The sequence below is a fragment of the Callithrix jacchus genome, chromosome 9 (assembly GCF_049354715.1).
Source record: "Callithrix jacchus isolate 240 chromosome 9, calJac240_pri, whole genome shotgun sequence".
NCBI lineage: Eukaryota > Metazoa > Chordata > Mammalia > Primates > Cebidae > Callithrix > Callithrix jacchus.
Window position 1 is genome coordinate 131,963,945 of NC_133510.1, and position 25,400 is coordinate 131,989,344.

Genomic DNA, 25,400 nt, shown 5'->3' on the forward strand with positions numbered 1-25,400 from the left:
TGCTCAACGCCCCACTCGCCGGAACTTCCTGCCCCGCCCCGGAAGCTGGGCGAGGAGATGGCGGGCTCTCCGGGTGACCGAGTTGCTGCGGGAGCGGGACATCCTGGAGCTTGGCCGCCGAGGGTGTCTTTTTGCTTTTCTGAGACAGGTTTCCTGCTCTCGCCCGGGCTGGAGTGCAGTCTTGCGGTCACACGCCATTGCAGCCTCAGTCTCCTAGGCTCAAGCGATCCTCCTACCTCAGCCTCCCGAGTAACTGGGACCATAGGCGCTCGCCACTGCCTCCAGCTAATGTTTAAACAGTTTTTTGAGACGGGGTCTCGCACTCCTGGCATCAGTGGATCCTCCCGTTTCGGCCTCCCAGCGTGTTGGGATTACATGCACGCAGACTGAGGGAGATGAAACAAAGAAGCAGGAGCCTGGCCCGTCTGGGGCTTCGGGCTTCAGTGGGGCCCAGTAGGCGGCCCAGACTCACACTGAAACAGAGGGTGCTCTCCAGGCGGGGTTGCTCAAGCTGCCCCCTTGCTCCTGCCCTGGCGTTCAGTCCTGGAGAAGACCCGGTTTCTCAACCGGGTCCGCCGTTGGCATTTTGAGCCACGGGACCATCCTGTGCATTGCACAACGTTCAGCAGCAGCGTCGGCCTCTGTATCCACAATGCCCAGTTCCACCCCTTACCACCTCAGGCTGACAACCGAAAAGCCAAAGGACCCCTGGGAGCAAACACGCCCCCACTGAGAATCACCGGCTTAGAACACGGCAAGCTCCAGCCTGTTTCTGACTTTCCCAGAGACTGCCCCTAAACCATCCGTCGTTGTTTGGCTGGCCCCTCATCATCCTTCAACCTTCCACCCAAGTATTGACTTCAGGAAACGTTTTTTTCACCAGCCCATCCAAGGCCCAAGTACCCCACTCCATCATGTTACTCTTTCTCTATTACCTGTTACCCTTTTCAGTTTATTCATTTGTCTCCCCAACGTGCATGTGTTCACAGGTGTAAGCTTCCTGATGGCAGGATTCTCTTGTGTTTTGTTCCTCACTATGCCCTCTGCCACTGGCACAGTGCCTGGCACAAAGTGGTGAAAGAGTGCCGTCCAAAAAGAGCCCTCAGCATGGCTTCAGAAATTGGGACCCAGGCCTGGGATGATGGCTCACGTCTATAATCTCAGCACTTTGGGAGGCTGAGGCAAGAGGATCGCTTGGGCCCGGGAGGTGGAGGCCGCATTAAGCAGTGACAGCACCACTGCATTTGAGCCTGGGTGGCAGAGTGAGGACCTGTCTCAAAAAACAAACAAACAAAAGCAATCAAGGAATCCGGACCTACAGCTGCTGCAATGATTCAATTAGTGTAAGACCACCTCTTCCTTCATCCTTATCTCCAGCTAAGACTAGGGTGGAGCCAGTACCTGGGAAGTTGACTAGCCAGTAGGTCATCTGGAGAGGCCATCCTGCCAGTAAGTCTCAGAGTTGCATGCATTCTCTTTTTAAAAACTGTTTTAAATGTCCGACAGATAGACTGATGGTCAGCCCAGTGCTGCCACACAGCAGGCACCATATTTAATAAATGTCTCATTAGAGAATAATTGAATGCCCAAGTTGGGCCTTTGCCACCTGTCTGTTGATGCTTGTCATTTTCAGCTGTCAGCTCAAATATCACTTTTCTAACTCTGCCATACTAGATCTGCTCCCCCCTTTTTTTTTTGGCCTTGGAACCCCCTATACTTTTTTCCCACAGCATCCATTATAATTTATACTCATTCTGTGTAACTACTGAATGCCTGTCTTCAAAGCTGGGATGGCGGGATCTTTGTTCTAGCCACCACTAGAGTTCTAGAGGCTAGCACAGCACTTGCCAATGATAAATAGGTGTAAAGTTAACTGAATGAGTGAATGACTGACCATTTGTTGACTGTAAATGATGCAAGTCACCTTATGTTCTCATATATATGCATGTATGTGCGTATCTGTATATATACACACACAGATATGTGGATATGTGTATATATAAATGTGTATGTACATGTGAATATATGTGTGTGTGTGTGTCTATGTGTACATGTTCAAGGGCATATACTAGGATCCTAACTTGTTATTGGATCCTAATATATGTCCTTGAACATGTACACATAGACACACACACACACACCAATTTTCTTTTTTGAGACGGAGTTTTGCGCTGTCACCCAGGCTGGAGTGCAGTGGCGCCGTGGCTCACGCCTGTAATCCCAGCACTTTGGGAGACTGAGGCAGGCAGATCACTTGAGGTCAGGAGTTCGAGATCAGCCTAGTCAGCATGGTGAAACCCCGTCTCTACTTAAAATACAAAAATTAGCCGGGCGGCAGTGGTGCGCACCTGTAATCCCAGCCACTAAGGAGGCTGAGGCAGGAGAATCGCTTGTGCCTGGGAGGTGGAGGTTGCAATGAGCCAAGATCATGCCACTATACTCCAGCGGGGTGACAGAGTGAGACTATCTCAAAATAAAAAGTAAAATAAGAAAGCAGTAGCACGCAAACTTCAATGAAAGGCATATATCTAATTATGAGTCCAGTGCTGCTTCCACTTGGCAGTTGGTAGATGCAATTGGTAGATGAGACAGAATCTTTGAGTATTTGTTCTAAGACTGATAGCACTGACACCCAGGCAAAGTCTAAAGTAAAATGAACGTTAAACATGGAATGAAAGCAGAGAAAATGATTTGAACCCAGTGTCCAAACAGTGTTCAATACACGGGCCGTTTCTGGACGATAGCAAACTAATCCCATTGCATTGCCTCATTTGAGAAGAAGACTAAAGCCAAGTTAAAAAAAGAAAGAAAAAATGGAGCAAGCCGGGCGCGGTGGCTCAAGCCTGTAATCCCAGCACTTTGGGAGGCCAAGGCGGGTGGATCACGAGGTCAAGAGATCGAGACCATCTTAGTCAACATGGTGAGACCCCGTCTCTACTAAAAATACAAAAAATTAGCTGGGCGTGGTGGCGCGTGCCTGTAATCCCAGCTACTCGGGAGGCTGAGGCAGGAGAATTGCCTGGACCCAGGAGGCAGAGGTTGCGGTGAGCCGAGATCGCGCCCACATATTGCAAGACCACACTTATATGCAATGGCAGAATAGGCACTAGGCAAATCCATGCAGACAGTGCAGATTAGTACAGTTTCCTGGTTCCGGGGGAGGGGAGGGGAAGATGTACACATCTCTGTGAATGTACTAAAAACCACTGAATCCTACACTTTAAATAAGTGAATTAAATAGTATGCAAATATGTCTCAATAAAGCTGGTACCAAAAGAAAGCGAACTAACAGTTACAATTCATGTGTAAATTTGTTTACCTTGCTATTTGGGGAAAATAAATATGAGCTCTGGCAATGCTGGACTCGTGATTACCTGTTACATTAGTAGGATCCCACCACTTTGAACCATGCCCCAGGGTATTCAATTTATGTATTCCTCACAGATCACAGTGCCACAGGGCTTGGCCCATGACCTGCTTTAACCAAGAGAATATGTCAGAAGTATCTCTAGGCCTGGTCTGGGCACAGCCTTAAAGTCTGACACCTTCCACTTTCATGACTGGGGGAGTCCTGAGCCATGATATTAGAAGTCCACTTACCTTCCATCATATGTTGAGGAGGAGTCTGCAACTCTATGGAGAGGGGATTCTCAGCATTCCAGATGACCTGGCTGCTAAATGCAGCCACAGAGATTACCAGCAGCAAGACCAGCGGAAGAACTGAGACCCTGCTGAGCCTCAGCCCACATAGCAGAATTATAAACAAATAACATGGTTGTTCTCTTAAGCCACTAAATTCTGGGGTGGTTTGTCATGGAGCAACAGGTAATGGAAACACATTTGCCCCCCCATAGCCACAATCTGCTGACACTGAGCAGCAGCCACTGTCTGTAGATGGCAGACACTTTCTAGCTGTCCTAACCCTCCCCCACCGACTGCTGTCTTGTTTTTTTTTTTATCATGGAGAAAATTCTCCATATCCGCACAGTCCAGTGCAGAAGCCACTACCTATGTGTGGCTATTCAAACTAGTTAAAATTAGATATAATGAAAAATTCTGTTTCTTACTTACACTAGCCAGATTTCAAGTGGTTGGTGACTATTGGCCGCCATACTGGACAGCATAGTCTAGTTCACACCATCATTGCAGTAATTTCCATCAGCAGTCCCCCCCTTTTTTTTTTTTGAGCAACAGTCTTGCTGTGTTGCCCAGTTTGAAATGCAATAGAGCCATCTTGGCTCACCATAACCTCCATCTCCCAGGTTCAAGCAATTCTTCCGCCTCAGTGTCCCAAGTAGCTGGGATTACAGGTACTTGCCATCATGCCAGACTAATTTTTATATTTTTCTGTAGAGGTGGGGTTTTACCGTGTTGGCCAGGTTAGTTTTGAACTCCTGACCTCAGATGGTCCGCATGCCTCGGCCTCCCAAAGTGCTGGGATTATAGACATGAGCCACCACACCCGGCCAGCAACCCCATTCCATACTAAAATGTAATGGGTATGATTGACTAATTAACCAACATGCATACTGTTTTTCAAACAGAATCCTGATTCTCTTCAGGTATTCGTCTTCCTCAACCCACCCCTGCCCCCACCAGCTTCCCGTGTAGCTCAGGAGAACCTGACTTCATCCTTGTTCCCAGATGGAACTAGTCAACACCAGTACTAGTCACATGCCGCTTCATGGTGACTAGTTGAGGAATGCAGACTCTAACCTTTCGGGACATGAAATGTACCTGGCGCCTGTGGTTACTGGTCCAGGAGTGGACAGATGAAGTAAGCTGACCCAGTCAGACTAGAGGGCCAGACTAGAGGAAAGGACACATACGCGGTGACTGATAGACACGCGTGCTCCCAAAGCGGACATGAGTCAGGAAGCCTGTAGCTCTAAAGCTCCTGACGGCTGTTGGCAACCATGAACCGGCTTAGAATGAGACTAATTTGGTGGCTGGCACAGAAGACTCGGGGAGCATGAGATAATAGTAAGTCTTACATTGTTTAAGTCACTGTTGGGTTTTCTGTTATTTGTATTACATGTAGCCAAAAGCCACCTCTCATAATTCTATCAAAAAATTGAAAAAATAAAATAAAAAAGAACGGCATCCGGATGTTTTTCTCATGCCGGACCCATGAGTTTTCTGCCTGGCTCCTGTAACGATTGAGTTTGCAGCCCCTGTGCTGAGCCCCAGTGACGGTATCGCTAACGAATTCACGTAAGGCCGTTCCTCCCACTTTATTGGGTGTGCTTGCAATATACCCCTGCCCCAAAAAGTGATCCTATGAGTTTCTCCTTTGCAGCTAAAATAAATAAATAAATAAATGACCTAACCCATACAGTAGGCATCTAAGGGATAGGTAACTGTGTCTTCCAAAACACATTTTTGTCTGTTGGCTCTTCACCTCAAGAGCCCTCTGGAAGAGGGGAAAGGGCACTCTTTGCAAAGGTGCCTGTGGTATGGACTAGACTTGGAAGTATGAGGAGTCTCCCTTCTCTGGTACCACCCTGTCTCCTGAGCCTCACCCAGTGCAGGGCTCCAGCGGGTGCAATTTGAGGCAATGAATTGAGAAACCATCAGAGACAGGACATTCAGGGGATTGCCTGGCTCCTCTGGCTGTGTGATGGCATTTCTGTGTCTTGTCTCACATCTCTGTTGAGTTGCTCTCGCCTTGCTGCCAGACAGTTGACTCTCCTTACTCACAGTTTCAGCTTCCTCAAAACTTCGGCTTACAAGCAGCCATCATAGCCTTTCTGTGCCATCTGTACATCACTCACTCACTCAACAAACAGCTGTTGAACACCTGCCCCTGAGTCACGACAGCTCAGCCTTAGCTCAGCTCAGCCACACCTCTCACGGCCAGTAATTCAGCTTCTCCGGATTTCCCAGTTCCCTAGGGAGGGACTCATGGGCCCCCTCATCCTCGTGCATCGGCCACAGCGTAAGTCATTAGCCATGGTGCAGCCACAGGCCATGTCAAACGTCTTCCGAATCTCCTTGGGTCACAGTTGGCATAAATTCTGTTTACTTCAAGGAGTCGCTGTTGCAGCAGTTCTTTCTGGCTACAAATAATCTTGTTAGAAGCAGAAGGTATAGAAAGCAAAATCAATGAAAACACAGGCAACCAACAGAACAGAATCAGGTGTTCAGTCCCTGAGCCTAAACCAAAGCCACACTAACTTACCCTTAGTATGAACCGGTTCAGCTCCCAGCATGATTTGCGTTTATTTTGACAGGATGTGAGAGCGGATGGTCAGGGAGCTGGTTCTGATTTGACTTGTTTCAGGCACTCACTTTATTTGACCCTTGTGCGTAGCAATGTCTATTTCTTGGGTACTTTTCCTCCTCTGTTGAAAAAACCCCCAAGACATTTGCAAAAGTTGGGCTTTGCCAATAGAAGCAGGGAGGTGAAGAGAGAGAGAGAAAGTGAAAGAAAATGAACTTCTGCTTTCTTCTATTGCAAGAAGTGCAAGATGGTGTGACCACACCTAATATCCTCTTTTAGCCACTTCTTTCACAACTCCTTAAAGCAATCTTAGCCTAAATTGTAATAATATAATAGTTAATTGGTAATTATAAGTGTACTTGTTTTCTAGGTTAGGCCTTACGGGAGAGATCAGTGAAGATAAATACAAAGAAGGAGCGGAAGCACTAATATGAAATAACTCATTGCATGCAGTGAAATAAGCCAGGCACGGAGAGGTACAGAGCACACGTTCTCACCCATGGGGAAGCTAAGAAGTTCTCATAGGAGTACATGTTTTAAAATCCTACCCTATGCCCCATAATTATGTACAATTATTATGTCAATTAAAAATAATAATGGGCCAGGTGTGGTGACTCACGCCTGTAATCCCAGCACTTTGGGAGGCTGAGGTGGGTGGATCACGAGGTCAGGAGTTCTAGACTAGCCTGGCCAAGGTGGCAGCTACTCAGAAGGCTGAGGCAGGAGAGTTGCTTGAACCCGAGAGGTAGAGATTGCAGTGAGCTGAGACCGTGCCATTGCACTTCAGCCTGGGCAACAAGAGTGAAACTCCGTCTCAAAAATAATAATAATAATAAGGAAAGGCTGCCTGGCATGGTGGCTCATGCCTGTAATCCCAGCACTTTGGGAAGCCAAGCTGGGCAGATCACTTGAGGTCAGGAGTTCCAGACCAGGCTGGACAACATGGTGAAATCCTGTCTCTACTGAAAATACAAAAATCAGCTGGGCATGGTGACGGGCATCTGTAATCCCAGCTACTCAGGAGGCTGAAGCAGGAGAAATGCTGGAACCTGAGAGGCAGAGATTACAGTGAGCTGAGATCGCACCACTGCACTACAGCCTGGGCAGCAGAGCAAGACTCCATCTCAAATAAATAAATAAGTAAGCAAGCAAAAAAAGAAAAATCTCAGTATTTGATAATAAAGGGATCTGGTCAGGTGTAGTGGCTCATGCCTGTAATCCTGACACTTTGGGAGGCGAAGGCAGGCAGATAACCTGAGGTCAGCAGTTTGAAACCAGCTTGATCAACATGGTGAAACCCCATCTCTACTAAAAATACAAAAATTAACCTGGCATGATAACGCAAACCTGTAATCCCAGCTACTACTCGGGAAGCTGAGGTGGGAGAATTGCTTGAACTCGGGAGGTGGAGGTCACAGTGAGCCAAGATTGTGCTACTGCACTCCAGCTTGGGTGCCATAGTGAGACTCCATCTCAAAAAAAAAAAAAAAGAAAGAAAGTATCAGCAATTCATGGGGAAAGGATGCATTGTTAAACAAATTATGTTGGAATGAATCACTAAACATGGGGGAAGATAGGCTTCATATTTTGTACCAACATAAATTCCAGATGGATTAAATATTAGAATAAACTGAAAATATAAAAGCACTAGGAGAAAATATTGGCACATATATAATCTTCGAGTGAAAATGCCTTCTTAAGCCTAACACTAAAAGGCAGAAGGCATGCAGGAAAAAATAATTTGACTACATAAAGATTTAAAACTTATGCGTATAAAAAATAATAATTGCTGTTGACAGCACACCAACTAAGAAGAAATGGAAGTATTATAGCTAAGACAAAGTAAATGTTCTTTTTCTTTTTTTGAGACAGAGTCTCACTCTGTCACCCAGGCTGGAGTGCAGTGGCGCGATCTCTGCTCACTGCAACCTCCGCCTCCCAGGTTCAAGAGATTCTCCTGCCTCAACCTCGAGAAAGTTAAGGTTCTTATTTTATAACGAGTTCTAAAGAATATTATGAAAAGATAAACATCCAACAAATAAAATTGGCACAGTGAGCATCAGGCTCTTTCGAGGACAACTATTGTTGGGTCCCTTCTGGTGACTGCACCTGGATTTTCTTAGCTAATCAATGCCCCCTGTGATTTAGGTAGGGCCGCTGGATGCCCCAGCCTAAGAGTGGGCATTTGACCTACGCCTGTCCAATCCGCAGGGTCACATCTACTGAGCCAAATTAATTGCTTCAGGCTGGGCACGGTGGCTTACGCCTATAAACCCAACACTTTCGGAGGCCAAAGTGAACAGATCACCTGAGGTCAGGGGTTTGAGACCAGCCTGGCCAACATGGTGAAAACCTGTCTCTACTAAAAATATAAAAATTATCTGGGCATGGTGGCACACACCTGTAATCCCGCTACCAGAGAGGCTGACCCAGGAGAATTGCTTAAAGCCAGGAGACAGAGGTTGCAGTGAGCTGAGCTCATGCCCTGCACTCCAGCCTGGGCAACAGAGTAACATTCCATCTCAAAATAAAATAAAATAAAATAATGAAAATAAAGTAATTGGTTCAGAGATGGACATGTGATCAAGTTGGTCAGAACTAATCCCAGAATGTATTCTGGAATGAGCAGGAAGAAGTCATTCTCTTTTCTATTGAATTTGATAGTAAAGAGATATAAGCTTGGAGTTGCCAGAGAACATCTTGTGGAACCAGAGAACTAAGCATTTCAGAAGGAGATAGAGATGAGGGAAACACTTGTTTCAGAAAGACAGTTTAAATCCCACCATTTTGGAGGCTGAGGTGAGTGGATCACCTGAGGTCAGGAGTTCGAGACCAGCCTGGCCAACATGGTGAAACCCTGTCTCTACTAAAACACAAAAAGCCAGGCTAGTGGTGGCATGTGCCTGTGGTCTCAACTACTTTGGAGGCTGAAGCAGGAGAATCGCTTGCACCCAGGAGGTGGAGGTTGTAGTGAGCCGAGGTGGTGCTGATGCACTCCAGCCTGTGTGACAGACAAAAGAAAAAAAAAACACAGTTTACAAGTCTTGATTCTGATCATAGCTAGAAGTAGCTTTTTCTTTAGAAGTAGACATTTTAATTGTGAGTCCATAAATTCTATTTTTGGTTAAGCAAATGTGACATTCTGTCACTTGTGATAGAAAAAGTTCCAACCAGCTATGTATAAAAATCAAATAAAAATAGATTAAAGACTTAAATCTAAGACCTGAAACTATGAAACTACGACAAGAAAACACCGAGGATGCCAGGAGTCGTGACTCATGCCTATAATCCCAGCAGTTTGGGAGGCCGAGGTGGGTGGATCACTTGAGGTCAGGAATTCAGGACCAGCCTGGCCAACATAGTGAAACCTTGTCTCTACTAATAATACAAAAATTAGCTGGGCATGATGGTGGATGCCTGTAATCCCAGCTACTCTGGAGGCTTGGGCAGAAGAATTGCTTGATCCTGGAAGGTGGAGACTGCAAGTGAGCCAAGATTGCAGCACTGCAGTTCAGCCTGGGCGAGAGACTGAGACTCTGTGTTAAAAAAAAAAAAGGCCAGGGGGGGACTCCTCCGGGACATTGGTCTGGACAACTGTTTCTTGAGTAAAACACTACAAGGAAAGGGAACCAAAGTGAAAATAGACAAACGGGAACACATCAAATCAAAAAGCTTCTTCACAGTGAAGGAAACATCAGCAGAGTGAAGAGAGCCCACAGGGTGGGAGACGGTATTTGCAGACTTCCCATCTGACAGGAGATTCATAACCAGCATATATAAACAACACAAATGACTCAACAGGAAAAATTCGAATACTCTGATTTTTAAAATGGGTAGAAGATCTGAAAAGACATTTCTCGAGAGAAGACACACAAATGGCAAACAGGTATATGAAAACGTGCTCAAAATCGTTGATCATCAGAGAATTGCAAATCAAAACTACAGTGAGGCTGGGCATGGTGGCTCATGCCTGTAATTCTAGCACTTTGGGAGCCCAAGGCAGCCAGATCCCTTGAGGTCTGGAGTTCAAGAAGCCTGGCCAACATGGTAAAACCCTGTCTCTACTAAAAATACAAAAATTAGCTGGCCACAGTGGCATGCACCTGTAATGCCAGCTACTCGGGAGGTTGAGGCAGCAGAATTACTTGAACCTGGGAGCGGAGGTTGTAGTGAGCTGAGGTCATGCCACTGCATTCCAGCCTGGGCAACAGAGTGAGACTATCTCAAACAAAACAAAACAAAAATACAATGTGAAATCATCTCACCCTAGTTTAAATGGCTTTTATCTTGGCCGGTCATGGTGGCTCACGCCTGCAATCCCAACACTTCAGGAGACTGAGGACGGCGGGTCACGTGAGGCCAGGAGTTCAAGACCAGGCTGGCCAACATGGTGAAACCCCATCTCTACTAAAAATACAAAAATTAGCCAGGCATGGTGGTACACGCCTATAATCCCAGCTACTCGGGAGGCTGAGGCGGGAGAATCACTTGAACCTAGGAGGCAGAAGTTGCAGTGAGCCGAGATGGAGCCACTGCACTCCAGTTTGGGTGACAGAATGAGGCTCTATCTCAAAAATAAAAATTAAAAAATAACTCATGAACAAATCTAGTATTTGATGGCACAGCAATAAACAACAATCTATTGTACATTTTAAAATAAGAATATAATTAAATTGTCGATAACACAAAGAAATGATAAATGACTAAGGTGACGGAGACCCCCTTTACCCTGATGTAGTTATTACACATTTCATGCCTGTACCAAAATGTCTCACATGTCTCTTAAATATGTACACTTACTATGTACCCATACAAATTTTAAAAACTTAAACATTAAAAAAAAAGTTCAAACCAATACAAACATACACACTCACAGAAAACAATTCAAATGCCTTTCATGAAAAGAAAAAAGTCAAATTACAGCAGTCATTTTAAAATGCCAGAAGAGGAGACATGGTTTGTTGCTTGACCTGAAAAATACCCCGTGTCGGAATGTTCTGGGAAACAAGTGTGCTCATACGTGACCCATGGAAAGGAAATCGGTGCAGCTTTTCCAGAGGACAATGCGTCACTCGTATCAAAAACATAAGGGCTTACACTTTGAATGTGCAATTCCACTTCTAGAAATTAAAGAGTGTCTGCTCAGACTTACCAGTAAAACGTTCATTACGATGTTGCGTATAATCGCCAAATGAGTGGAAAAGGCGCAGATGGGCAACACCAAGGCAGAGATGAAGTCAACTCCAGTGCGCGCATGTACGGGAATTCTGTGTCGCTATTCAAATGGTACCACAGGTGGAGGATTTGGAGTTGGAAAAGTATTCATGACACAGTATTATATTATTGTTCTGTTGCTGCGTAGCACATGACCAGTACTTCAGCAGCTTGAAACAGCACCCATTTATGAGCTCACAGGCTTCGGGAGGTGGGAAGTCTGGGCATTGGCACGACTGGCTTCTCTGTCCAGGGTCTCAGGAAGCTGAGATGAAAGTGTTGGCCAGGCCGAAATCTCTTCTGGAGGTCAGGGCTCTCTTTCGTGCTTCGTGGTTGTGGCAGGAGGTGGTTCCTCGAGGAGATGGCTTGAAGGGTCACTTCCTTGCTGCCTGACTGTTGGGGGCTGCTCTCAGCTCCTAGAGCCGGCCTGCCTCCCCCATTACGCAGTTGTCTGTCTTCGGAGGAGCAGTAGAGAACTTCCCGGACATCAAGTCCCTCTCACCCTTTGAATCTTTCCGACCTGAGGAAATGCTCAGTCCTTTCAAGGAGACAATTATAGATGAGGCTCATCCTGCATAATCTTCCTATTTTAAGGTCACTTAATCTGGGGATTAAGTCTCATCTGCAGATTCTCTCTGTGACAGCCCCCGGATGGACATGTGATGGAATCAGGAGGAGGTGTGTGTGCACACCAGGGATGGGAACTCTAGTGGGCCCTGTTAGAATTTTGCCTACCACAGTTATTAAGTAATAAACAGCATAATACAAAAAGTGTGTAGGGTGTTTCTATTTCTTGTGCCAAAAATGACAAACACAAACAAAACGGAGCAAGAACCAGCGAGAATACTGTGCCCACGCAGCAGAATCAAAGAAGCAGTGAAGTGTTTCCAATGCCTGCATGACCTCTGGGAGGCATCGAACCTTCCTGTGTCTCCAGCTCACTGTCTGAAATGGTGAGAACAGTCCCTTCAGTTTAGGATGTGGGAGGATTCATTGAAGAACACTGAACAGTGCTTAGAAGAACGTTAGGTTCCTGGTACACACACAATAAAGTGGACTGTTGCGATGGTTGCGTGTCAAGTCAGGGAAAACTTGAAGCCACAATATTAACAGTGGTTATCTCAGGGAAACGGGATTTTTGTGGTTTTTTTTGAGACAACTTTTTGCTCTTGTTGCCCAGGCTGGAGTGCAGTGGTGTGATCTCAGCTCACTGCAATCTTTCACCTCCTAGGTTCAAGCAATTCTCCTGCCTCAGCCTCCCGAGTAGCTGGGATTACAGGTGTGCACCTCCACACCTGGGTAATTTTCTATTTTTAGTAGAGACGGGGTTTCTCATGTTGGTCGTGCTGGTCTCAAACTCCCACTCTCAGGTGAGCTAGGTGATCTGCCTGCCTCGGCCTCCCTAAGTGCTGGGATTATAAGCGTGAGCCACCTCACCAAGCTTTGTGATTTTTACAATTCTTTTTTGCTTATCTGCATTTCTTAAACATATCTTACTTATTTAATTAAAAATAAATTAAAATGTGAAAAGAGTAAATATGGACCTCTGCCACATCAGGTTGCTACTGGAAGCAGTTCGCGGGGAGCCCGTCATCCCTGAGTAAGCGTCTGATCCCGACGGCTGTGCCACACGCTGTTACGCTCACTGTCTCCTTTGCTGGAACTGCAGTCTTTGTGAAGAGCAGCTTTGGGCTGCAAAGTTAAGAATTGGGTCTGCACTGTCTTCAGAACAGCAGTGGGAATCGAAACCCTGATTTTTTGCCAGAAGCTCAAAGGGAAGAAATCACTTATTTCTGGTTGATTGACTTCATCATGTTCATTAAGCAACACTAGCAGGAGCTAGATACTTCCAGACTAACAGATTCTTTTCTTTCTTTCTTTCTTTTTTTTTTTTTTTTTGCATTTGGTCACTTTCAAGTGCTGTTAATAAAAGTCAGGAAAAGGAAACACAACTAGGGCAAACAAACCACAATTCCATGTGCACCTGCTTTTCTCAAATGTGCATTTCTCTTTTCCTCCATCTCTTCTTCTTCCTCTCTATGTAGCTCGCTCTCCATCTCTCTCTCCCTCTCTTTTACCCCTCTCTGTCCCTGTCTCCTTCTGTATCTCTCTCTCCCTCTCTCTTCTTCCCCCCACCCCCCTGTCTCTCTCACACACACACACACACACACAGAACATTCATAGTTTGCTGTATTATAGGGAGCAATGATGGTATGAAGACTAAAAACTTTGATAGAACAGAGTGCCTTTCTTATAAATGCTCTAAAGGGAAAAAGGAGAGATGTCGTGTTGATTTTTATCACAGAGCCACTTCCAAAGTCAGTATGCCCACCATGCTTTCTCTTGAAAATGCTATCATTTTTATATAGGGTAGATAATAAAGTTTCATTTTCCCTGGCACTCGGAACTAGAAAAATAGTCTGAGCAAACGCTATGATCAAAGCAAAAAGCAGATTTGGCTTTACATTTATTGGAAGATTCTCCCATTAGAAGCATCTGGAGAAATCTTATGAGAGACGCCTACAACTTCAGTTGTGCTGCTCCCCTCCTCAGTAATGATTTCTACGTTATCCCATAACAACATATCTGATTTTGTATCCTTTTATGTTATCTACTTGAGAGCACCATAAAAGACTTCATCAAAAGAACTAATTAACTATGATATTCTTTATAGTTTTTTTCTTATTTTACAAATGGGTAAACTAAAGCCATGAACGTGTAAAGTAATGGGTCCCAAAAGAGATGTCAGAATAGCTTAGCTTGTGGAACAGGTGTATTCCAGACCAATCAAATACCAGTGAATTTCAGCCCAGAAAATCCCCTTCTAAAACTGACTTCCATTAAAAAGTCAGAAATGGGCCAGGCGCGGTGGCTCACGCCTTTAATCCCAGCACTTTGAGAGGCTGAGGTGGGTGGATCACTTGAGGTCAGGTTTTCAAGACCAGCCTGGCCAACGTGGTTAAACCCCATCATGGTAAAATCCCTACTAAAAATACAAAAACTTAGCCGGATGTGGTAGCATATCATCAGCCTCAGCCTCCCAAGTACCTGGAATCCAGGTACTTGGGAGGCTGAGGCTGATGAATCACTTGAACCTGGGAGGCAGAGATTGCAGTGAGCCGAGATCCAGCCATTTCACTCCAGTCTGGGCGACAGAGCAAGATTCTGTCTCAAAAAAGTCAGAAATGCATTCTTATAGGAATAAAATCTTATAAGAGTGCACAGTTAAAGATTTGATGAAACTCAGCAAACGTTGATGCCTGCCTTTATGCAGGCATGTCACTGTCCCAGGCAAGCAGAGGTTTTAGATACAGATGACGTGGCAGACCAGGAGGTCACTATCCAGTTGGGGGGAAGGGGCTGACTGCTCTGTGGCTATAATGCAGAAAAGGATCAAGACAGGAGAGAGGGACAAAGAGCCTCAGTGTTAGGGAAGGTGGAGAATAGCCCCAGATGAGGAGACTGGGGGCCTTCATCAATGCAGTCATCTGGGCAGGTGCAGTGGCTCACACCCAGCACTTTGGGAGGCCAAGGAAGGTGGGCAGATCACTTGAGGCCAGGAGTTTGAGACCAGCCTGGCCAAAACGGCAAAACCCCATCGCTACTAAGAATACAAAAGTTAGCTGGGCACAGTGGCTTATGCCTGTAGTCCCAGCTACTTGGGAGGCTGAGGCAGGAGAATTGCTTGAACCCTGGAGGAAGAGGTTGCAGTGAGCCAAGATCCCAGCCTAGGCAACAGAGTGAGGCTCTGTTTCAAAAAAAAAAAACAAAAACAAAAAAACTTACAGGAGGAGATGCTCCAGCAGAGGAGGAGGCCATGTGATCCTGAAAGCAGAGGCTGCAGTGATGGAACACAAGTCAGGAAACACCGACAGGCTGGGCCCCATGACTCACACCTGCAACCCCAGCCCTTTGTGAGACCAAAGCAGGAGGATTGCTTAAGACCAGGAGTTTGAGACTAGCCTGGGCTACACAGGGAGACCCTGTCTCTAACTAAATTTTAAAAAATATAAAAAAGAACAAAGAAACACCAACAACCACCAGAAGCTGAAAGATACAACTAACAGGTTCCCTACAAGAGGCTCCCGAGGTAGGGCCACTCTGCTGACACTGTGATCCCAGACCTCTGTCCCACAGAGCTTCCAGAGACGGGCTTAGGCCACGGAGGAGTTCCTGGTCCTCCAGAGCTTCCAGAGGACAGGCTTAGGCCACGGAGGAGTTCCTGGTCCTCCAGAGCTTCCAGAGGACAGGCTTAGGCCACGGAGGAGTTCCTGGTCCTTTGTTATGCAGCCCTAGGAAGCCTTGGGCCAGGGAGAGGCCAGTTGGGAGGAGAAGGAAGCCATGCCCAGCAGTAGAGAATTACTTCCGTTTTGGAAAACAAAAAGGTATTCACCATGTTTGTCCCTCAGTCATGAGGAATTAACCACCTATTGTAGTGAATTTTCTGTGTCAGCTTGACTGGGAACATGGGGTGCTGTATTAGACCATTCTCATACCGCCATAAAGAAAGACCCGATGCCGGGTGTGGTGGCTCACACTTGTCATCCGGTACTTTGGGAGGCCAAGGCGGGTGGATCACATGAGGCAGGAGTTTGAGACCAGCCTGACCAACATGGTGAAACCCCATCTCTACTAAAAATACTAAAATAGCTGGGTGTGGTGGCTCATGCCTTTAATCCCAGCTACTCGGGTGGCTGAGGCATGAGAATCACTTAAACCCCAGGAGGCGGCAGTTGCAGTGAGCCAAGATTGCGCCACTGCACTCCAGTCTGGGTGACAGAACAAGACTCCATCCCCCCAAAAACCTAAAAGCCGTTTACAGTGGCTGAGGCCTGTAATCTCAGCACTTTGGGAGGCCAAGGCGGGCATAGCCTGTAATCTCAGCACTTTGGGAGGCCAAGGCAGGCATAGCCTGTAATCTCAGCACTTTGGGAGGCCAAGGCGGGCAGATCACCTGAGGTCAGGAGTTGGAGACTAGCATGGCCAACACAGTGAAATCTGATCTCTACTAAAAATATAAAAATTAGCCAAGCATGGCGGCATGCACCTGTCATTCCAGCTACTCAGGAGGCTGAGGCAGGAGAATTGCTTGAACCCAGGAGGTGGAGGTTGCAGCGAGCCAAGATTGCGCCACTGCATTCCAGCCTGGGCACCCAAGTGAGAGAGACCCTGTCTCAAAAGAGAAGAAAAGAAAAAAAAAAAGAATACTTGAGCCTGGGTAGTTTTTAAAGAAAAGAGGATTAATTGGCTTGAGGTTCTGTAGGCTGTGCAGGAAGCACCACAGCTTGTGCTTCTGGGGAGGCCTCAGGAAGCTTCTAATCACGGCAGGAGGCAAACGGGGCGTGAGGCATCTCACATGGCGGGACCAGGAGCAAGAGAGTTGGGGAGGTGCTGCACGTTTCTGAACACCCAGAGCTGGGGAGAACTCACTCCCTCTCACCAGGACAGTTCCAATGGGATGGTGCGAAACCATTCCTGGGAGATCCATCCCCATGACCCAGCCACCTCCCACCAGGCCCACCTCCAGCATTGGGAATGACAGTTCCACATGAGTTTTTGGTGGGGACACAAATCCAGACCATAGCAGGTGCCCACATCGGACGTTGCTTCAAGGTGTACCCAGGCGCATGTTTCCAGATGAGATCTGTGTCCGTGAACTCGTTTGAGCAAGTGTCCTCCCCGGTGTGTGGGCTTCATCCATTCTGCTGAAGGCCTATGTAGGCCAAAAAAATTGGAGTAGACCAGGCCTGTGATCCCAGCCCTTGGCAGGCCGGTGAATCACTTGAGGTCAGGAGTTCAAGACCAGCCTGGCCAAAATGGCTTTGGCAAAACCCCATCTCAACTAAAAATGCAAAAATTAGCCGGGTGTGGTAGTGCGTGCCTACCCACGCCTAGCTGGGTAGTGCGTTATCCTAGCTACTCAAGAGGCTGAGGCAGGAGAATCGCTTGAATCCAGGAGGCAGAGTTTGCAGTGAGCCGAGATCCCACCACTGCACTCCAGCCTGGGTGACAGAGAAAAACTGTCTCAAAGAAAAAAAACGGAGGAAAGAGGAATTTGCACCCCATCCCCACCACCCTCCGTTTTCCCCACTGCCTCACTGCTCAAGCTGGCACATTTCATGGCATCTTCTCAGCAACCACTCCCACCATTCCCCCTCCTCCCCGAAACTGGGACTTACACCATTGCTCAGGCCTTAAGACCAGACCTGAATGACACCACCAGCTTTCCTAGGTCTTTGTGTGGCAGACAGAAGATCATGGTATGTCTCAGCCTTCATGATTACATGAGCTGATGCCTCATAATAAATTTCCATTTATGCATGTAAATCTCCCATTAGTTCTGTTTCCCTGGAGAACCTTAACTAATACAGGTATCTACTGGCATTTGGGGAAGAGCATTTTTTCTTTAGGCAGGGATGTCCTATACACTGCAAGGTGTTAAAACTTCCAGGCCTGGTCATGAAATATTGATGGCATTCCTCAGTCATTCTGACAACAAATTTCCTTCTCCACCCCCAGACTTCCGAAAGTCCTCCAGAGAAAAGTTCTGCATCTGGTTTACCAGTGCTAAGCTGCAGAGAGACTGGAATAGAGAGAACCACCGAGTCAGGCAATTTTTACCTGCAAGAATTACAAAACAAAACAAGAGTGTGTAAGGTTCTGTGTAGTTTCTCCTATTATTGAATTAATTCCTTCCTTCTTTCCTTTCTTCCTTCCCTCCCTCCCTCCCCATCCCTCCTTCCTTCCCTTGTTCTTTTCTTTCTTCTTACTTTTATTCCTTCTTTTGTATCATTAAGAATGAGTATTGAATCATACTGAATGTTCTTATTCCACCATTGAGAAGGTCTTATGTGTTTCTGTTACCAGAAAGGGGTCCCATTGCAGACCCCAAGAGAGGGTTCTTGGATCTCACGCAAGGAAACTCAGGCGAGTCCGTAAAGTGAAAGCAAGGTTATTAAGGAAGTGAAGGAGTAAAAGAATGGCTGCTCTGTAGACAGAGGAGCCCCGAGGGTGGCTGGTTGCCTATTTTTATGGGTTATTTCTTGATGATGTGCTAAACAAGGGTGGGTTGTTCCTGCCTCCTCTTTTTAGACCGTATAGAGCAACTTCCTGACACCGCCATGGCATTCGCAAACTGTCACGGCGCTGGTGGGAGTGTGGCAGTGAGGACCACCAGAGGACACTCTTGTCGCCATCGTGGTTTTGGTGGGTTTTAGTGGCTTCTTTACTGCGTTCTTTTATCAGCAAGGTCTTCATGACCTGTGTCTTGTGCCGACCTCCTGTGTCATCCTGTGACTTAGAAAGCTTCACCTCCTGGAATTGCAGCCCAGCAGGTCTCAGCCTCACCTTACCCAGCTCCTATTCAAGAGGGAGCTGCTCTGGTTCAAACACCTCTGCCACTTCCTCTTTTAATTTATTAATTTGGATTGCTATGGCAGAGGTGACTTACTGCAAACCTATCTGCCACTTTTTTTTAGTAACCACAATTGTATTTAGGTGGCAATGTGCCCAGTTAATAGACTGTACCTCTCAGCGTCCTTGGGTGCAAGAAGTGGTCACGTGGCCAATACGATAAAGGCATGGAGCTGTTTGCATTTTTAGGAAGCCCCTTTACGATGAAATACACCATTTGGAGTGCACCAGTTTTGCCTTTCCCTCCTGCTGTCTGGAATGTAGATGTGATGGGAGGAGCTGCAGCAGTCCTACAGTACTTTAAGGTGATCTTGAGACTAGAAGGCAAACACACGATGGAGTAAACAGCGGGATGTCTGGGTTACTGTTGATGGTGCAGCTACTATATTAGGCTTGGGCCATGTCCTTCTGAACTTATTTTACATTAAAAATAAACTTCAATTCTTTTTCTTAAAAGAGTACACATAGAAGGCCGGGCGCGGTGGCTCATGCCTGTAATCTCAGCACTTTGGGAGGCTGCGGCAGGTGGATCACGAGGTCAGGAGTTTAAGACCAGCCTGGCCAAGATGGCAAAACCCCTGTCTCTACTAAAAATACAAAAACTTAGCTGGGCATGGTGGCGCGTGCCTGTAATCCCAGCTACTCGGGAGGCTGAGGCAGGAGAATTGTCTGAACCCAGGAGGCGGAGGTTGCGGTGAGCCGAGATCGCGCCATTGCACTCCAGCCTGGGTAACAAGAGCGAAACTCCGTCTCAAAAAAAAAAAAAAAAAAATTAGCTGGGCATAGTGGCTTGAATTGCTTGAACCCAGGAGGCAGAGGTTGCAGAGAGCTGAGATCATGCCACTGCACTCCAGCCTGGGCTACAGAGTGAGACTGTCTCAAAAAGAAAAAAAAAGAGTAGACATCGAGCTGGGCGTGGTGGTTCATGCCTGTAATCCTAGCACTTTGGGAGGCCAAGGTGGGCAGATCACCTGAGGTTAAGAGTTCGAGACCAGCCTGACCCACATGGAGAAAGCCCATCTCTGCTAAAAATACAAAAGTATGTGGGTGTGGTGGTGCATGACCGTAATCTCAGCTACTTGGGACACTGAAGCAGGAGAATTGCTTGAACCCGGGAGGCAGAGGTTGCAGTGAGCCGAGATCGTACCATTGTATTCCAGCCTGGGCAACAGGAGTGAAACTCCATCTAAAAAAAAAAAGGGAAAAAAACGAAAACAAAAATACAGATCGAGCTTATCAAGGAATTGAAGTGAGCCTTCAGCCACTGTGTGATTGGATTTCATCTAAAGTGGGCAGCTGCTTCCTAACTTCCATCAACCATGGGTATGGGGGCTTTAATCACATCTCTCATTTGTCAACGGACACCAGAAATTCCAACTTCCATATGAAAGCTCCCAGTTTAAAAAGGCTGGGCCAGGTATAGTGGCTCAGGCCTGGAATTCTAGCACTCCATGAGGCTAAGGGTGGTGGACTGCTTAAGCCCAGGAGTTCAAGACTAGCCTGGACAACATAATGAGACCCCACTTCCACAAAAATACAAAACACTAGCCCAGCATTGTGGTGCACATCTATGGTTCCAGCTACTTAGGAGGCTGAGGAGGAAGGATCACCTGAGTCCAGAAGAGGGAGGCTGCAGTGATCCATAATCACACCACAGCACCCCAGCCTGGATGACAGTGAGACCGTCTCAAAACAAACAAAAAGTAATAGCTTAAAAAAAAAAAAAAAAAAACACGGTGTAGCCTAAATACATCTAATGATACAAATAAATAAATAAATAAAATAATGAAAGAAAGAAAGAAAAAAATACATCTAAGGATGATATTTAGTTCACAGGGGCTGCAGCTCAGCAATTCTGCTTAGGGAGGTTCCTTTCCAGGCTCCTGCTGAAGTCACCTTTGAAAATCAGAAATGTAGCTGTTCACATTTAGCTTTTAATATCCCATGGTCAAGGTGAAATAGGGGAAGAACATGGGCAAGTGCCAGCCCTGTCCTTCTGCACCCCACACCAGACACTGCATTTTATTGCCTCTTCTTGGTGTACAGCAAATATATCAGGAGTCTACTCAAAACCATTTGTTTATGACCGAGCCTCGCTTTATTTCGAGGCTGGAGTGCAGTGGCATGATCATGGTTCACTACAACCTCCGCCTCCCAGGTTCAGATGGTTCTCATGTCTCAGCCTCCCAAGTACCTAGGACTGCTAGCATGTATGACCACGCCCAGCTAATTTTTGTATTTTTGGTATAGATGGGGTTTCGCCATCTTGGCCAGACTGATCTTGAACTCTTGCTCTCAAATGATCCACCCACCTTGGCCTCCCAAAGTGCTGGAATTATAGGCGTGAGCCACCACGCCCAAAACTCTAATTCTAAACTTTCATCAGAAGGGGGTTGTGGCAGCCCTGTGCAACGTGTCCCCTTTCTTGTTTCTTTGTGTAATTCTGTTGAAAAGCGTTAAGTTGTCTAGAAGAATGATATTATTTTCATATTGCTTTTGCCCTTAAAAGGGGAGGTGGCCTGCCTGCCAGGTGCCTGGGAAGCTGAAATACCAGGACGAAGAGCAAAATCCTGGGTTTTGAGGACTGAGAAAGGGACATAATTCTGATTGCTCTACAGTGACATAAAACTCTCCCATACTCCATGCCACACTGAGACTCAGAGTGGCGGCTCTAAGTGGGAGAAGGCCTGCTGAGCCCTGATCGCTCTACAGGGACATAAAACTCTCCCATACTCCATGCCACACTGAGACTCAGAGTGGCGGCTCTAAGTGGGAGAAGGCCTGCTGAGCCCGTGTGTCCCTCAGGACTGACTTTTATGTTTTCATAAGTCTGGGGATGACCATGCCGCATGGCGAGGCTGGAGACCTCCCGCTGATGGTGGTCATGGCATGTCATGGCTTTCTTCATTCCTACTTTCCCTTTTTGAGGTTGGAAGGTATTTGGGGGATGAGAGAAAATCAAGTTTGAAGGTAAATCAAAATATTGGGCACCCAATGGAATGTTCCACATCTGTAAATACGCATGCATCTTTGTAAACACTTAGCATCTGTTTTGGGGGGGGGGTCCATGTTTAAATCCACAGATGGCATTTTGCCAGGGGCCACCTTCAGTTCCCCATTTCTCTCACCCAAGGTGTCCTGCTTTGGAGATCCAGTCCAGGTGCAGCCCATGTGCCCTGATGAGCCCCGAGTTCCCGATCCAACATCTTTCTCACCCACAGGCGTGGCCCTGAAATGGGTTTCCACTGTCTGCTCACACAGGAGGAGTTCCCCTCCTCTGGTTTGTTTTAGGGTAGTCTGGCCTGGGAAGGAATTTGGGACTAGAAAGGATTCCTGGGCTTCGTGGGGACCAAGGCTCCCCTCAGGTTGTCATGGAAAATGAGGCTGAGAGCTCTCTCTGCAGCACCCTGTGGGAGGGAATCCGAGGTCTCTGCTGGTCCTGGTGGGCGCAGACCCACAGCCATCTGGGTGCTCCGTGAAGTTCACTCATGGCCATCACTGGTTTCCATGGAAAGGGACTGTGGTCACTGCTGGTCCTGGTCACCATGGAAGGGACCATGCCATTCCTGATCCTGGTCACTATGGGGAGGGACAGTGGTCATTCCTGGTCCTGGTCCCCTTGGGAAGGGACAGTGGTCACCACTGGTCCTGGTCCCCGTGGGAATGGTCTGTGGTCACCACTGGTCATTGTCTTCATAGGAGGGACTGTGGTGACTGCCAGTCCTAGTTCACCATGGGAAAGGACTGTGGTCACCGCTGGTCCTGGGCCCCATGGGAAGGGAGAGTGATCAGAGCTGGTCCTGGTCCCCGTGGGAAGGGACAGTGGTCAGCGCTGGTCCTGGTCCTCGTTGAAAGGACTGTGGTCACCGCTGGTCCTGTGGTCCTGGTCCAGGTGGGAGCCGACTGCAGCTACCCTGGTGATGGACCCCCCGGGGCACACCCGCGCCGCCCGGCACCCAGAGCTCGCGCCGCCAGAAGCCCCCGGTTCCAGTCCCCCTCCCCGCCTGGCGCCGGAACCTGCGAGTTCCGGTGCGGCCTCGGGGAGGGGCGGGCGCGGCCTCCGGGAGGGGCGGGCGGGACGGACTTAGCCGCTAGGCTCCCCTGCCAACCGCGTCTGTGCCGTCCCTGGGACCTGGTCAATGTCCCGGACAGCGGGGGCGGCATGCGGCTCCTGCTCCTGGCGGTGCTGCGGCCGCACACTGGGAACGCGGTCACGGCCCAACGCGTCCGGTAGGTGCGGGCGCAGGGGCCTGCGAAGCCAGGGGCGGGGGGCGGGGAAGCTGGGCGCTCGGCCAGGCCCCCTCCAGCAGCGCCGGGGCCTCCCCGAGCCGCGCGCGCAAACGGACAGGCCGGTGCCTCTGCCCGGCGCGCGGGGGTCGGTGCCTCCCGCCGGGCGCGCGTGTCCCCGGGTGTCTGAGCGGCCGGCGCGTTGGCCTCGCACTTCCCGGTGGAGACCGAGCAGGTGCACGGGCGCGGGGTGGCCCGCAGAGGACCCGGGGAGGCCTCGCTGCAGAAGCGGGAGGGGGCGGGATCCGCAGGGATGCGGAGCCGGGCTCGAGGAGCTGCGGGCGGGGACGCGTTTCCAGGCCGGGGCGGCGGTGCCAGCCCTGCCCTCGCGGTTTGGGCTCGGCTGTGTGCCGGCGTCCGGGGTCCTGCCCGGCGAAGTCCCTGCCCCTCCTCCCCTCCACCCTCTCTATTCTATTCCCGTCTTCCTGGCTGGTCAGCTCCTTCACACTGGTCCTTTTCTGCCATTATCTTGCGTTATTTTATTTACTTGTTGATGGGTGTTCTGGTCACTGGAACGCAAGCCCGGGGGCCCGGGGACGGAGCTGCCGCGTTAATCCTGCCGCCTCCCGCCTGCCCTGCGGGCGCTCGGCCTGTATTAGCCGGATAAACACCTTCGGGAGGGAAGCCTGGGGAGTGCCAGGATTAGACTCTGCAGCTTAACAGAAGCAGCGTGTGTGTGTGTGTGTGTGTGTGTGTGTGTGTGTGTGTGTGTGTGTGTGTTAAGAAAAACAGACTTGCTTCATGAAATTTCCCGATTTACTCACCCTTTGTGGGCCTGTTTCTTCATCATTTTTTTTTAATGGAGTCTCCTGTTGCCCAGGCAGCAGTGCAGTGATGCAATCTCCGCTCACTACAACCTCCGCCTTCCAGGTTCAAGTGATTCTCCTGCCTCAGCCTCCGGAGTAGCCGGGACCACAGGGGCGCATCACCACAGCTGGCTAGTTTTTGTATTTTTACTAGAGATGGGGATTCACCGTGTTGGCCAGGCAGGCTCGTCTCGAACTCCTGACTTCAGGTTATCCATGTGCCTCAGCCTCCCACAGTGCTGGGTTGACAGGCATGAGCCACCATGCCTGGCCTCCTCATCATTAAAATGAGCAATTGAGACTTCACCCACATTTTAATGCCCCTTTCAGCTAGTTTATCCTAAAGATCATAAGCAGAAATGACCAAGAGGGGCAACCTCAGTTTTCTGAAGTTTGCTGGAAAGTTTACATTCAGATTTCATAGTGCAGGTTTCTATGACATATGTCAGTGATGCTCTGCTTGGGTCTAGCAGTGAGGAGCCCTTTGTGGTCGTGGCTCTGTTGGATGGACCACATCCCAGTGCAGGAGAGGAATGAAGGAGGTGATTTCATATAGGAATTGGTACTATTAAGAAAGCAAAACTAGAAGGTTGAGGCAGGAGAACTGCTTGAACATGGGAAGCAGAGGTTGCAGTGAGTTGATTGAGCCAGGATCATGCCGCTGCACCAGTGCACTCCTGCCTGGGCAACAGTGAGACTCCATCTCAACAACCACCACCACCAGCACCCAAGCCAGGTGCGGGGCACACGCCTGTGATCCCAGCACTTTGGGATGCTGAGATAGGAAGATCCCTTGAGCCCAGGATTTAAAGACCAGCCTGGGCAACATGGCGAAACCCTTATCTCTACAAAAAGTCATTTAAAAATTAGCTGGCGTGTATGCCTGTGGCCCCAGCTACTCAGGAGAAGGTTTGAGCCCCGGAGGTGGAGGCTGCAGTTAACTGACATTGCACCATTGAACTCCAGCCTGGGTGGCAGATTGAGACTCAAAAAATAAAAAAGCAAAACTGTTACCGGAAAGGGGTCCCAATCCAGACCCCAAGAGAGGGTTCTTGGATCTCACACAAGAGCTCAGGGTGAGTCCTCAGAATAAAGTGAAAGCAAGTTTATTAAGAAAACAGAGGAATAAAAGAATGGCTACTCCACAGAGCAGCCCCGAAGGCTGCTGGCTGCCCTCTTTTTTTGTTTGTTTTTTTGAGATGGAGTTTCACTCTTTTGCCCAGGCTGCCGTACAATGATGGGATCTTGGCTCGTTGCAACCTCTGCCTCCTGGGTTCCAGCAATTAGCCTCTGAGTAGCTGGGATTACAGGCGTGCGCCACCACACCTGGCTCATTTTTACATTTTTAGTAGAGGCAGGGTTTCGCCATGTTAGCCAGGTGGATCTTGAACTCCTGACCTCAGATGATCCTCCCACCTCAGCCTCCCAGAATGCTAGGATAACAAGTTTGGCCTTAG

The 25,400-nt window shown here is 48.2% G+C and overlaps 1 protein-coding gene and 2 long non-coding RNA genes across 9 annotated transcripts in view; 2 read left to right on the forward strand and 1 right to left on the reverse strand.

The window, feature by feature from the left end:
- The first annotated feature begins 30 nt into the window (after positions 1-30).
- On the forward strand, positions 31-6,720 carry LOC144577701 (uncharacterized). Its single transcript, XR_013522217.1, has 3 exons — positions 31-1,449; positions 4,563-4,983; positions 6,594-6,720. It is a non-coding gene; the product is annotated as an uncharacterized LOC144577701 (long non-coding RNA).
- On the reverse strand, positions 5,937-23,991 carry LOC128928653 (uncharacterized). Its single transcript, XR_008474073.2, has 5 exons — positions 21,979-23,991; positions 18,965-19,167; positions 11,376-18,058; positions 6,182-9,224; positions 5,937-6,070 (listed from the first exon to the last, which is right to left on the reverse strand). It is a non-coding gene; the product is annotated as an uncharacterized LOC128928653 (long non-coding RNA).
- Positions 22,872-25,400, forward strand: part of GLT1D1 (glycosyltransferase 1 domain containing 1) — a 127,573-nt gene continuing 125,044 nt past the window's right edge. For 6 of the 7 annotated variants that reach the window (XM_035258175.3, XM_035258181.3, XM_035258176.3 and 3 more), the window contains exon 1: positions 22,872-23,080. In XM_035258175.3, coding sequence (XP_035114066.1) covers positions 23,013-23,080 — 68 coding nt within the window. In that variant the 5' untranslated portion in view covers positions 22,872-23,012. Of the gene's footprint in view, positions 23,313-25,400 lie in introns of all 7 variants that reach the window. The other variant, XM_035258182.3, reaches the window with a different exon arrangement.